The 13,317-nt window shown below is 41.2% G+C and overlaps 1 protein-coding gene across 2 annotated transcripts; it reads right to left on the bottom strand.

Annotated features, from left to right (window-relative positions):
- Positions 1 to 79: 79 nt before the first annotated feature.
- LOC306941276 (calpain-3-like) lies at positions 80 to 13,317 on the bottom strand. Of its 2 annotated transcripts, XM_079526645.1 has the most exons (23): positions 12,799 to 13,317; positions 10,560 to 10,629; positions 8,970 to 9,088; positions 8,311 to 8,444; positions 7,633 to 7,801; positions 7,231 to 7,314; positions 7,038 to 7,129; positions 6,317 to 6,394; positions 6,048 to 6,208; positions 5,788 to 5,960; positions 5,675 to 5,686; positions 4,813 to 5,024; positions 4,620 to 4,656; positions 4,209 to 4,232; positions 3,889 to 3,972; positions 2,525 to 2,602; positions 2,350 to 2,407; positions 2,170 to 2,234; positions 1,570 to 1,638; positions 1,354 to 1,432; positions 992 to 1,108; positions 645 to 703; positions 81 to 550 (listed from the first exon to the last, which is right to left on the bottom strand). In XM_079526645.1, exons 1-23 carry the CDS (start codon positions 13,138 to 13,140, stop codon positions 524 to 526), a joined length of 2,343 nt encoding a protein of 780 aa, XP_079382771.1. In that variant the 5' UTR covers positions 13,141 to 13,317; the 3' UTR covers positions 81 to 523. The 2 variants fall into 2 exon arrangements, with proteins under 2 accessions (XP_079382772.1, XP_079382771.1); XM_079526646.1 differs by lacking the exon at positions 4,209 to 4,232 and having other exon boundaries at positions 80 to 550.

Here is a 13,317-nt window from a genome sequence, read left to right as displayed (position 1 = left end):
CCACTTGCGGCTCGAATGGCCCTCCTAAAGGCCTCATCGAGGGCTTTTGGGCTTCCTCCTAATACAATACAATCCTGAGTATCAGTTTAACCATATTTACATTCAGTAAATTAACACTTAGTTTTAACAATATCTATGACTTTCCCCACATTCCATAAAATAAAAAGACAACAGTAATGTGAATAATTTATTTAACATGTTAAACACTTTCAACCCCCTGCACCCCTGTTCTGGGGGGAATATTTGTCCAAAAATATCAGATCTATAGCAGATCTACAAGCTCAAAGAGCTTGTAGAGACTTGTAGAGATTTGTGTAGAGTCTACACCATTATCTCTCCCCAAAATAGACTGAAAAAAGGAGACTAGAGGGTTTAAGTGGTTAAAGAGAATCACCCAGCCACTCATATTGACATGAAGCACATTTTTGATACTGTAGATCTGAATCTTGCCTTGGATTTGTTTGTAGGCAAATGCCGTATATACCTATATGGCAGGTCAGGGATTCTTAGAAGGCAAGTTGAACTATGAATACAGGGTCAACTGGAGCCACTGCAAAATATAATAGAACAAGGTGGGCATTAAGTATTTTATGATTAAACTTGTGTATATATACATACAGAGCGAGAAACTGGAACTGGTGTACCTCAAGGACATTGAGCTTGATGATGCCGTCTCCATCCTTGTCAAAAGCATTGAATGCCCCTGTAATAAACCCAACACAAACTTTTATATTCATCTATATACATCGATCTCATGATTAATATATTGCAGGGACATAAACTTTACAAGAGGGTGAAATTTGACCCTCGACTATTTCCTAAACAATGTGCCAAACAATCTAAGACACATCATTAATAGCTAATGCATCTACAGTATGACAAACTACACTATCGTCCATGCCAAAGTGTTTGGTAGTCTATCTTTACTGTATAATACAATATACAACCAGTTTTCCTCTCATTCACAGCTTTCAGTGTAGTCTGTACTTACTGAACATGCCCTCCAATCTCACAAAGCAACAGATGAAGCTGTCAAAGTCGATATTGAGGTGTTCATCAGCATAGCGCATGGCAATGATGTCATATAACTGTTTGTTGAGCTGAAAACCTTGATGTGGACACAATGAAGCAGTTAACTACAGTTAACTACCTTCATGTCAACGAGACACTGCATTGATCTGCCAAGTATTAATTAGAAATACATTTTGACCATTTATATCTGTTATGAGTTGATAAATAGTCAGTAAATACTTTTACATTTTTTTTTAATGTAAAAGTACTTTTACTTTTTGTTTTTCCCTCAAAACACTTTTTTGGTAAACTCCCACTTTGTATTAACACCATAGTGCTAACCTGCATCATTAACTGCATTCCTCATCTCAAAACTGCTGATGCAGCGTTTCTTGTTGGGATCATAACGTTTGAAGATCAGCTGTGAGAGATTAACGCAAGGATCATAAAATGAGAACCGGTTAGTCTGCATCAACAAGGGAGGGTTACATCTGTCAAGTTTCACGTACAGTAGCATCCTTAACAGAGATTCTTTCAAAAAATGAAATGCTGTCCTACCTGCCACTCTTTGATCTTTTTCCACAGGTGTTTAAACTCTTGAAGATTGAGCTTTCCTGTACCGTCCGTCTGAGGTATGTTCAGTTATGGCAAGAACTGTAGAAAGCTATAAAGTTAAACTACTACTGCTCAAAAATCTTTCAATGAATACAAACGTGGATAATATTCTGTAGAGGGTGGTCATTTTGCTGTATATTGCTGAATATTTCAGTGACCCGTTGAATGTCACCTAATTTCTGTTCAGGATCAAGCACCCAGCGATGCTTTTGGGCAACATTTATTTTGTGAAGTTGTGTGAATTTCTGCCTCTGTGGGGGGTATTTATATGCAAATATCCTAGCCAATGGCGTTGTAAGACTAAACAATAGGACCCAATGCTGATGTTTATGTGAAAAACATTTAAACTATTTTTTTGAAATAATAAATCCGGGTCTTGCAGGGTTCTAATCAGTCAGTTTCCCTTGAAACGATTTCCCCAGTCATGGGTTTTAAACTGTCAAACTGAGGACCATCAGACACATTTCTGCGTGTTCATTTTAGCACTGCCGAGTCACGGGGTTCAGAAGTGGCCTGCCTGCTGTCAATCAAATGAAAGGATACATCCATGAGTGCAATCATACTTCGACATGTCTCCAGGCTGAAGCCCTCTGTCTCTATTTGATTGTCTGTAGAAAAGGCAGAGCTGACATGACTAGGCATCTCACAACATGTATAAGATGAAAGTGAAGGAATCTTATTTTTAATTTTTTTCATTTTATTCAAGTGTAGGCCTATACTCACGTTTTGCCAATACTCTCTGCATGACCACTTTAAACTCATTGGAGTTGATCTGCATATCCTGAACGAGGGGAAAGTAACAGTTCACATTAACTCACTGGTATATACAGGTAACTCTTAAATCATTTAGTGTCTGTCATGTGGTGTTCCGTTTCCCCATCTTGACATGTCTCCTCACCTCGCCAGCAATCTGCTCATAAATGGCTCTAAACTGCTTCTCCTCTTCAGTTTCTTCCACAGGCTGGAGAATCTTTAGCTGAAAAAGGAAAAGGTCAACAAACAATACGAGTGTTTAGCAACAAATAAAAGTGTCCATTTCATATATGCTTTTCACTAGTCTAAACTATAACCCTAAGCATTTGGATGAGCTTCAGCACTTTTTTTTTACCACTTTCAACCTAGCATCCCTATTGGGCATGTTATCATAGCTATACGAAGAAGTGTATAGGGCTTTAGTGGTTAAGTTATTGGATACCTTAATCCAGTGGTTCTCAAAGTGGGGTCTGGGGACCCCCAGGGGTCCTTGGTGTGGTCCCCAGCATAATTAATTAATAGCATTTTAACCATATTTTATACTTTAGCTATTAAAAATGTAGCAGATATACACATCTGCAAATCTATGGTGTGGCCCATCCATCCATCTTCAACCACTTATCCGTACTCTGGTCACTGGGGCAACAGCTCAACCAGAGAGCTCCAGACTTCCCTCTCCACAGCAACATTAGTAACTTCATTCTGTGGGATCCTGAGGCGTTCCTGGCAGATTTTGGAGATATAAACCCTCCAACTCATGCAGAGACAAAGAGTTCTTATAATTGTCACGCCCTCCTGTCATGCTCCTCTTGAATCTGAGGTTCGATTATCGTCTGGACCCTCCTTTCCAGTACCTTAGCGTAAACTTTCCCGGGGAGGCTGAGTAATTGGCACACACCCTCTCATCCCCTGGGGGAAACTACAGGGGAGTGCGTTCTCTATCACTGACTGACACTGTACTAGTGACCCAGCAGGGAGAAGAACTGGGACGGATGGCATATTCTTCCACATGTGACATGCATTATGCTCTCCCGGTGAAATCCTTACTGTTGGGTGAAAAGGAGTGGCTATTTATCGAAGGAGACGTGATTGTCTAGTGTCTACACCCATCCCAGTCCCAAGGCTTGGCAGTGACCAGGTACAGTACTGTATATACAGTACATGGGAGCATTGGACAATGAATTGTGAGAAAGAAAATATACAAACGGAAGAGGGCAGCACTACGGGTAGATATCATATACAGTACAGTAACTATGAACATGTAAACAGATTCATGAGAAAGGAGCAGGTGGAAGTAGGCCCCCATGGAGCAATTGCCCTTTAAATCTTGGAAAGTAGTTCACTTGGGGGAGGTGCTGGTGACATGTGAAGATTGAGTTTCAGCCAGGCCTGTCGGGCTCGGAGACTTATCTGAATTACTGTACCGGTATGTGAGTGCAGAGGTCACAACAGTTAATGCAGTGCTGATGCAGACTCTAGACAAACTACTACTCGCTTGCTCATTATTACCTTCTTCTTCTTTTCCCCCCGAATCATGCCATCATGCTCGATTTCTTTGTTGGCTTGAGCCCTGTCTGACACGAACACAATGGGCTAGAATAGGGAGACACATGAGAAATTGAAGTTGTTTATATGGGAAGAAGAAATGAGAGGGTTGTGGGATGATTGTGATTAGGATGAAAGGCAACAACGGGGTGGATATTCAAATGACTGCAAGCAATGATGCAACTGCTGTTGCCGACATTGGCACAAGACAACATGACATGTAAGACAGAGGCAGGAAAAGCAGAGCTCAACAGAAAGTATATTCCGCTTTCTTTCTGCTTTACCTTTGCTTTGTCTTTCTCATCATTCTGATGGCCCGTGAAATGAGACAGGATAGGAGAAAAATTAAATGAGATGAAAAGGAATGGAAGAGATGTGAAGGATGCATGATACAGGACAGACAAGATGGATGATGTTGAGACTGATGAGGAGACTGATGATGAGATTCTGTATGTAGGCTGCACAATAGGGTTTTTCAATACTAGGTGTAAGTGTATCTGTATTATAGAACATATTGCAAGAATGATTTTGGGGCTGTTTTATATATTTTTTTAACAGACCTAATCAATAGTAAATTTAGTCCATTTTAAAACTAGACCTGTACTGTCTGTAACTCATATTGCAAATGCCAGTTAAAATACAATTTTGTCCATATTGTGCAGCCTTAATACACAGATCTACCATAATTACATTACCTGCGTTATGTCAGTCCCAACTGCGCTGTCACTTTCCCTGGGAGAAAGCAGACAAATGTCACAGTAGAATTAATAGTTTTTTCTTTACTACCCTACCTATTCTACATCCCTTTGATCAACAGCAGCATCCAACATTATACCAACCACACCACATACTGTATGACCAAACCCCTGCACCCTTATTGATTCTTACTCTGAGATGCTGCTCCTTTTCTCAGAGAAGACTCTGAGAATGAATTCTCCCTCCTGATGCTGTTTAAAGGTCGTGGGAATGATGACATACTCCCCTGGAGGCAGGCGGAAACGTTCTGTTATCTCACGCAGGTTGATGTAGCTCTTACATTTGGCCTTGGAGGCCGTGTATAGGAAGAAGTCCTTCTGCAGGTGCTGATTGCATCCACGCATCTAGGAATGGACATAGGGCAGTGGCATTGATTCGGGACATAGTGGCTCACCATTCGGAAGGAATGGTGGTGGAGCAATATCCTTTAGAAATCCTTAATCATCTTAAAGAATGTAATTCAATATTAATTACATACCCCATGAAGCCTTGAATTCATGGAGTTTTTGTTGCATTCCTAAGACAATAATTTGATGACTACTTGCAGCGTCTTTCCGCCAGTCATCAAATTATTGACTTAGAAATGCGACACCCAGATATTATGTCTGTCCCTTTTATGCCCAAATATGGAGTCTATGCAGATGATGTCAGAACAGGCCAGCTCCATATATGGACCCTGGGCGCGGGCCCTGTCCAGAGCCCGGGCAAAGTCCTTTTTGGGGCGGTTCTGGACAACTATGTGTCCGACCGACTCGACACCGGGCACTGCTCTCCCTGTGGTGGTGTGGAACATGTGTGTCGAATTTGAAGTCGGTGGGGCGAACAGTGCATTTATAGATGAGTTAGACAATACACAAGACAATATAAAAGACAAGTACTGTACTACACACACACACACACACACACACACACACAAAAGAGGCACTTGAAGATACAGGTCATAATTGGGACAGCGCTGACATCGTTACATTGATGTCCTCCCAGATGATCCTACCTCCTGTGGCACCTACAGTATGAAAACAAAGTAAATATGAGCAGTGCTATTCCTTCCAGTGATTTGCATAAAAGTATGGATTCCATAGTGAACCTCAATCAGGATTTTAGTACCTCATAGATGGAAAATCCAATGGTGAAGTTCTTGCCACCCTTACTGCGTTCCTTCCTACGGCCTTTCTGCATCAGAGCCACAACCACAGTGCATGCCACCCCATGTTCATCTTCTGGATCATCGTCTTCGTCATATAACCGCATGCGATACTGTGGGTTGGTCCAGAAGGTTTCTGTAAAACAGCAAGGTGGGTGCGGTCTTCTGACTCACTGCTTGAGACAATCGTAGATGATGCTAAAGAGTGAATGATAAGACATACCTGCGAAGTTCCTGCAGCCCCCAGCTGAACTTCCTCTCACCCAGCGTCCTTCATTAACGGCCACAGTCCAGCTGACTCTTTCATCGTGGTCCATTGAGTCTGGAGTCAGGTTACAAATCTCCATCTTAGTGAAGTACTTCTTGAAATCATCAAAGGACATCCTGGAGGTGATCAGAGACGGGAAAAAATATCAAGTGATATTAAGTGGAAAAATGTCTGAAATGGGTCATGGGACAATGAAACGAGAAATGACAGAGGTTTTCACTCACCAGAACTCACTTTGTTCAACAGTCTGTTTTTTCAGGTTGTCCCTTTCTGCGATGGCAAGGGTGTCCCATTCTTTTGAACTGTAGAAACATTACCATCCACAAAATAATGCATGCTAAACACTGCATGAAAAAAAAATCTTACTTAGCCATATACAGCTTATAATGGGGGTCTCAAGTGTTTACGGTGAGGGTGGTAGTAGAGGTATGACTCCCCACCCTGATCACATGGCGTCTAGCAGTCTATTAGCCAGTTGCACAACATTCTAACCAGCCTGCCCTGGTGGAGAGTATGGTTTTAAAGCTGTAATCAATAAATCACATCCTAACCTATCCCCCCTCTTTGTTGTTGTCAACGCAGGAGTCACAATCAAGTCAATGTCAAAACTAATCTTGCATAAAGATTGACTATCTCTTTTTACCATAGCTTGGTGTGCAGGCTCAACCTCTAGTTTTGTTTAGCCCTACGCCCACAGTCGATATAGTTTGGTGTCCTTTGAAGGTCAAATGACAATCAGTCATACTCATATGTCGGCAATGGAGAGACACAGAATAAGAGATGTTGCAGTCATGGTTTGCACATACACCTGTTCATCTATCTAGCACTCCAAGGAGCTTAGAACAAATGCCAAGAGCTATCTACAAATACTATTTGACCAAAACCTGTTTTCAATGTATTATAAATATGTTCAGAAACTATAATGGGTCACTGATCAAGTCTTACCTTGCATTCCATGGTCCTTTCCATAGCACCCAACCCCAGGGATTGCGCAAGCGAATCAGGCGAATTCTGGTGTCCAGTTTAACCTGATCACACTGAAAACACCAACAACCTTTAAGCATAATGTAAAAAAAAAAACAATTTTCATGTTGCAAAGAATCTTGAAACCACACATTTTGTGTACACTTTACTGTACCTCCTCCAGACCTATGATGGAGTAGGCATGGCCTTGAACAAGTCCCTGTTCAGTCCGACTTTCCATGTCCTGTGGAGTAAGGACCTGACAGAGGAGACGTACAAGACATTTACATTTGGAGTAAATATTTCTCAAGGCAATGTGATATCAACAACATTATCTCTAGCAACGCCGGGCAAGCCGCTTTTCTGTGTGTACTTTTGGCCGCTAGCTTCAAACTCCGTTCCAAATGGGTGTAAGGAGCGGCATGGCCTCTAATGTGTGTTTCGTTGTCTTGGCTTTCTTTCACTGCTTGTAATTCGCAATCTCATCCTGTCATGTATCATTGTCTTTTCTATTATGTATTTATTTATTTATAAGTGCAAGATTAAGGCTTAACACAACTCTTAACTCTAAACTCACATCAATGGAGCATCCCATCAGTGAGCCTCTCTGCAGCGATTTCTTCATGATCTTGAAGAGCTCTTGGGGGGCATCTATTAAATCAAAGAACTCCGTCACACCCCCTGTGAAGTCCTCCATGGCTTCGAGGGTGTTTCCCCCTTTCAGTGCTTCATAGGTACCATGCAACCTGAGAAGGAAACAACCAGTCACATTCAGAGTGCAATTGTCTGTTCACATGAGGCCATAGCAGACAAGCTTAATTGAAATCTGAACCATGCGAACAAGTGCTGGGTGATATGACTTAAAATCGATGTCACAATCATTTCAAACCTTTGCTTATTATTAAACAAAAACTGTGAAAAGAATGGATGATCTAAAAGCTCAGAACTTGTCACATTGCGACATATTCTGAGTTTGTAGATCGGTTATTTTCACTATTTTTATATGCCATATATGGTGGTACGACAAAATAGGTTTTAATACAGGGTTAAGTGGTTATTATATAAGAATTCTTTCATGTTGATTCATTGATATTTTCATTGAAAATCCTGATACTTAATTAATAAATCTAAATATCGGCTTCAATATATTCGACTAATTGCCCATGCAGCCACTTGATGATGAAGTGCACCACATCCACCACCATAATATTATGATGAGAATGATGTATTCAACCTCAATATTAGTCATACTTACTTGGCATATGCTTTTTCCAAGAGGGCACTCCAGAACTCATTCCTTCTGAACGATTTGGTAAACACTAGCTGGTTGTTGACGGTAGGGATGCGGTCATCCACAACAACATCAATCCATTCCCCGTACCGCCAGAACTGCAAGTGACATGATGACAGCAGGGAATGTAAAGAGTGAAGACACAGAACGCAGAAGAAAGATTTGGGCCTAATTGATTGAATACTCTAATAGTCAGAAATATAAACAGCACAGATGTACAGTAAGGGGCTAAAAGGACAACACAAAAATGTCCTGGGGACTTGTATCCATATTGGTCCTGACATACAGTATGTATTCAATTAATCAACATTAACATAGCATATTAAGTTAACACATTCATACATGCCATCATCAACAAATACAAATAAATGTACAATGAAGAAAAGGGAAAAACGGCGGCAGTGAATGACATCTCCTTTTGATGGGAATTCAAATCTAACTCCCCTTATGCATATGACATGACCTGATATAGGATGGACTACTGTGATTTCCTGCCCCATATCAGTCAAATTAACAAACCATAATTAATGGAAACCATCAATCATTATCACATTAGAAATATGTTGATGAAGAACAAAAGAGAGGGGCAGAGCTGTAAAGTTTGTAGTGACAAGTTGATGTACCTGGAAGTGGAAGATGCCAGCATAGTTTTCGGTGAAGCTCTGATCTGCAGGGATAACTCTATACAATAACATCTCATTCAGTGTCAGACAAGCGATGGCAGCAAGCAACCAGCAGTCACCTGTCAACAAGTTGAGGGAGTTATAAAGGGGTATTAGCTAATGCATTTGGCAAATATTACAATCCTGCGGCAGGTGCAAATCCCCTAGCCTGATTTATACTTGGTTGCAGTTGCAGTGCTATGTCACACACTGAAAATAGCAGATCTACAAGTTTACATCGTGTCACGTCACTCATTTATCCATGTCTAACTCTGGGAGTGTAAAACTATAAATGAACCCTTGTTGGTGCATTTGGTTTCATTTGTAAACTCTCAGAGTTAAATGAAAACAGAAGATATGACAGCGTGTGAGTGTGACACAAATGACACATGCTGGTCTAGTGTGGACAAGGCGAAGTCTAGACAAATATAACAAATAAAGGTGATCATTTCCAATTACACGTAAATTAGTAGCCCAGGCATATAGGGCTCCATTTTTGTCACCGCTAAACCCCTTATCCCTAAACTTCTTTGCCTTTTTTTACTATTTTGCTAAACATTTTTGAATAGTTAAAATGGCCAGTCTACAAGCTCACAACGTGTCAATGTAGATTGGCTAGTTGAACTATTAAAAAATGTCTTTCAAAATAGTAAAAAAGGCAAGGAAGTTTAGGGATAAGGGGTTTAGCGGTGACGAAAATGGAGCCCTTAATGCGCAAAATTGATTTGGACCCGGGGCGTTTAAAAAGGAACTATAGACGGCTATTTGCAGCAGGAGTGGCGGTGGCTCAGGGGTAGAGTGGCCGGATGGCAACCGCAAGGTTGCCAGTTCGAACCTGGGCTCCCCCAGAGTTAGTGTCGAAGTGTCCTTGAGCAAGACACTGAACCCCTAATTGCTCCTGATGTGCTGGTTGGTGCCTTGCATGGTTTCCGCCACCATCGGTGTATGAATGTGTGGGTGAATGTAATGCACAATCTACGTAAACCGCCTTGGATAAAGGCGCTATATAAATACACCATTTACCATTTATTTATTTTTGTATTATTTACCAGGCCATTATTTGGTTAAAATTCAAATTCGGCTGATGAAACTGCAAATGATAGCCTGGGTGGACCCAAATTAGGCTGAAGAAACTGCATATAATATCCCCCCCCCCCCCCCCCTGCAAATAATAGCCCTGGCTATTATTTGGACGGAGCGTTTAATTCGCAAAATGGTGTCAGACACCAGGCGTTTAAAAGGAACCGTGTGGCTGTTTGAGGCAGGGCTACTATTTGGAAACTATTTGGTATTTGGACTTTTGTTGTTGTTGGGAAGGATAACCTGGTTGGTTAGTAGTCTTTTCTACTTTAGTAGTTTTTTGCCTACTATCGTGATGGTGTCTGTTTAATATGTATTGAAAACATCCCATAGTCTTCTCATCAATACATGATTCTTGCTTTTTCAAAAGTATAAAGAAGAAGCCTATCCTTCATAAGAGGAGTTTTGCATTGGTGGTAACTGAGCTTTATTGAAATATATTTTCAATCATCACTGCACTGTAAACATTACCCAATTCTCCTTGACAGATGTCTGTCCTACTGGCTCCTTCTATGATGAATTCAGGATTTTCACAGATTTCCTGTGAAAAAGGACAAAATGAAAGAAATCACAGATCCTTGACCAAAACAAATGCTAATATTCAGCTTTAAATCTGCATTCACAGATCTCTGCACATGAGATGACTTATATGGAGAGGACTTGACCTTTCACCCGGCAGCTGAGTTAGAGTAAAATGTTCTGTCTGGGGCCTGGGAGTTGGGACCAGGCAGGAACTCCATTAGCTATAAGTCTAGGGGCAGGTGTTACAGGTCAGAACCTCTGAGTCTCCTGAACATGCCATAATGTTGTGGTAAATGCTGAGAATCCTTCACCTGACCTCATACCAACCTCTGTCAGGGCAGAATGATAAACGGCCATGTAGTGGACTTACTGGAAACCAAGTGACGAAATGTTATACACAGATTATTTATTATTAAGGACTTAAATAGTTATCTCTCATTTACGGCAATACAACTCTCGATACATGGCCAGTGCACAAACTGCAGACTTTGATTATGTCACCTTATTTATGACCACATATGTTTAAGTAATGCTTGTAAGGGTTGGGTGTCATTCCATCTGATTCCACACAGTGACGTATGAAGCCTGATGCTTCGGTAACAAACCTTTTTTGCACACTTTTTTCAGTTCAAGATATTGTCCTCTGGAACAACACTTAGCTTTGTTGTTCCATCAGATTATCATCATCACCAATGAGCATCTCAGAACATTCTGTATGTACCAATACTGTACATACATACCAGCAGTGATACTTGAGACACAGCAGTGACACCTGCGTCTCATAATGAGAACCATCATGAGACGCCAGGGTTGTAAAATTAAAATCTCATACTAGCGTGTCCAACCAATGACCCTTGGATGAGGACAAGGTTACATTAGGCCATAACAACCAGCTCATACTGCGCATAGTCTGAACCAATTATTAGAGCATTAGCTAAAGAAAATGATGGTTCTCAAATTGGCGTGGACCCCCAGGGGTCATTGAGGGGGGTTCCACGCAAGTTAATAATAGCATCAGTTCATAACCACATGAACCCTATACGTACAAAAGCTATTTTAGAATAGCAGATCTGCAAGCTCACAACGCATTGCGATGCAACGTGTCAACCTCGGCACTCCAAACTTGATATGGTTGAAGTTGGCAAAACCAACATGTGTATGTCTGCCTGTCCATCTGTCTTGCATGTACTATATCAGTTCATGTGTCTTTGCCATGTCTGTGGCTTGTGACTGCATGTGACTACACATGTCACCAACAAACTGTAATCCAGGCTGCACCATAAAGGTGGCACTTAGATGCAGCAGTGGGAATGGTTCCCAGTTGAGCAAGTCATTGGACCCCTAGCTATTCCCATGGCACCATTGCTAATAGTTAGGATAGGCACTTTGGGCAGTGCCAATTACAAGGCTTTCCCTTTCCTTTCCTTTCCCTGAATAAACATCCTGGTGAGCATGACATTATCAGAGATCAATGTTAGACCAAATCCCCTACTTATGCCCTGCTGAGTTTCATGGCAGTGTCCGTGAGGAGTCAATTGTGTGAGCGTCAGCTGTCTGTGATTCTAGAAGGTGATAGAATAGAACTATGTGCTGACAAACACGTAGCTATATCATCTTCACACCCTTTCCATCAGTGATGTCAAGTAATGTGCTTGGAATTTGGAGATGGGGAGTTTTGTCAACCACCAAGAGTGTTTGTCTAAGTATTAAGTACAGTTATAGCCTACAAAGTGTTCCTTCTACCCTTACAGCAATTGAATACTCTCCATGTACTCCCGGAATTTTCCCCAGTGAGGGGGATAACTTTGTAATATGCTATTGGCTATTCTTTTTGGAAAAATATAAAAAGAATAGATACTCCTGTGGAAAGGCTATATTATTTTACTTATATTGACCCTATAAACAATTTAGTATTATTTAGTATATGTAAGGTTTTTCCCACTCAAATGGTACCTCGTCAGATAATCCTCACATAGCCTACAACAACTTCTGTGAACAGACATCACTGTAGTAGCTTTTCATAAATAATATGTGTACTTAGGCTGTCTGCTGTCGTGAAAGTTTATAGTTAGAGAAATTCAAAGTCCAGCCGTCTGCTGTCCAGCCTCTCCCACCCCTCACTGGGGAAAATTCCGGGAGGAAAACAGAAAAGGGGTGAGTTGTCTTGTTACCCTCCAGAGGCACTCACCGATGGTCGTTTCCATTCAAATTTTCTGGGATTTTTTTCACTATAGAAGAGAGAGGAGTCATCTGCAGGGAACAATGGATCTTCAAACAGCACCTTCTTGCTTACATATTTGTCCCGTAGTTCCAAAAAGGTTTTAAGACGCTTGGCATCTTTCACAGTCTCATTTCTGCTTAGAATGGCTGAGTAGATAGAGTTGCTACCAACAGGGGGGTAGTCACGTTCTTTGTCAGGATCAAATTCTGCATCATTTTCAGCTATTTCTCTCACCGGAATTTCTTCTACAATTTCATCCATTTTGTATGTCACCTCCACAATTTCTTCAACTTTGTATGTCACCTCCATCGCCTTATTCGTGTGTTAATTTGCCTCTGACATTCATTCTTCAGTGCAAATAAACTGCTGATTCCTTGCTTATTTGAGCTTGAGTAACCACTAGCCGCCCAAAGAAAGTTCCTGTATATCCTCTCTCACTGCCCTGACACTCTTAGTTCCTTTTTCGAGTGCTGTCACTGCTGATAC

This window comes from Electrona antarctica, assembly GCF_951216825.1.
Source record: "Electrona antarctica genome assembly, chromosome: 17".
In the NCBI taxonomy this organism is placed as follows: domain Eukaryota; kingdom Metazoa; phylum Chordata; class Actinopteri; order Myctophiformes; family Myctophidae; genus Electrona; species Electrona antarctica.
The sequence above is the reverse complement of the archived record's forward strand: the minus strand, read 5'-3'. Positions and strand labels throughout refer to the sequence as shown.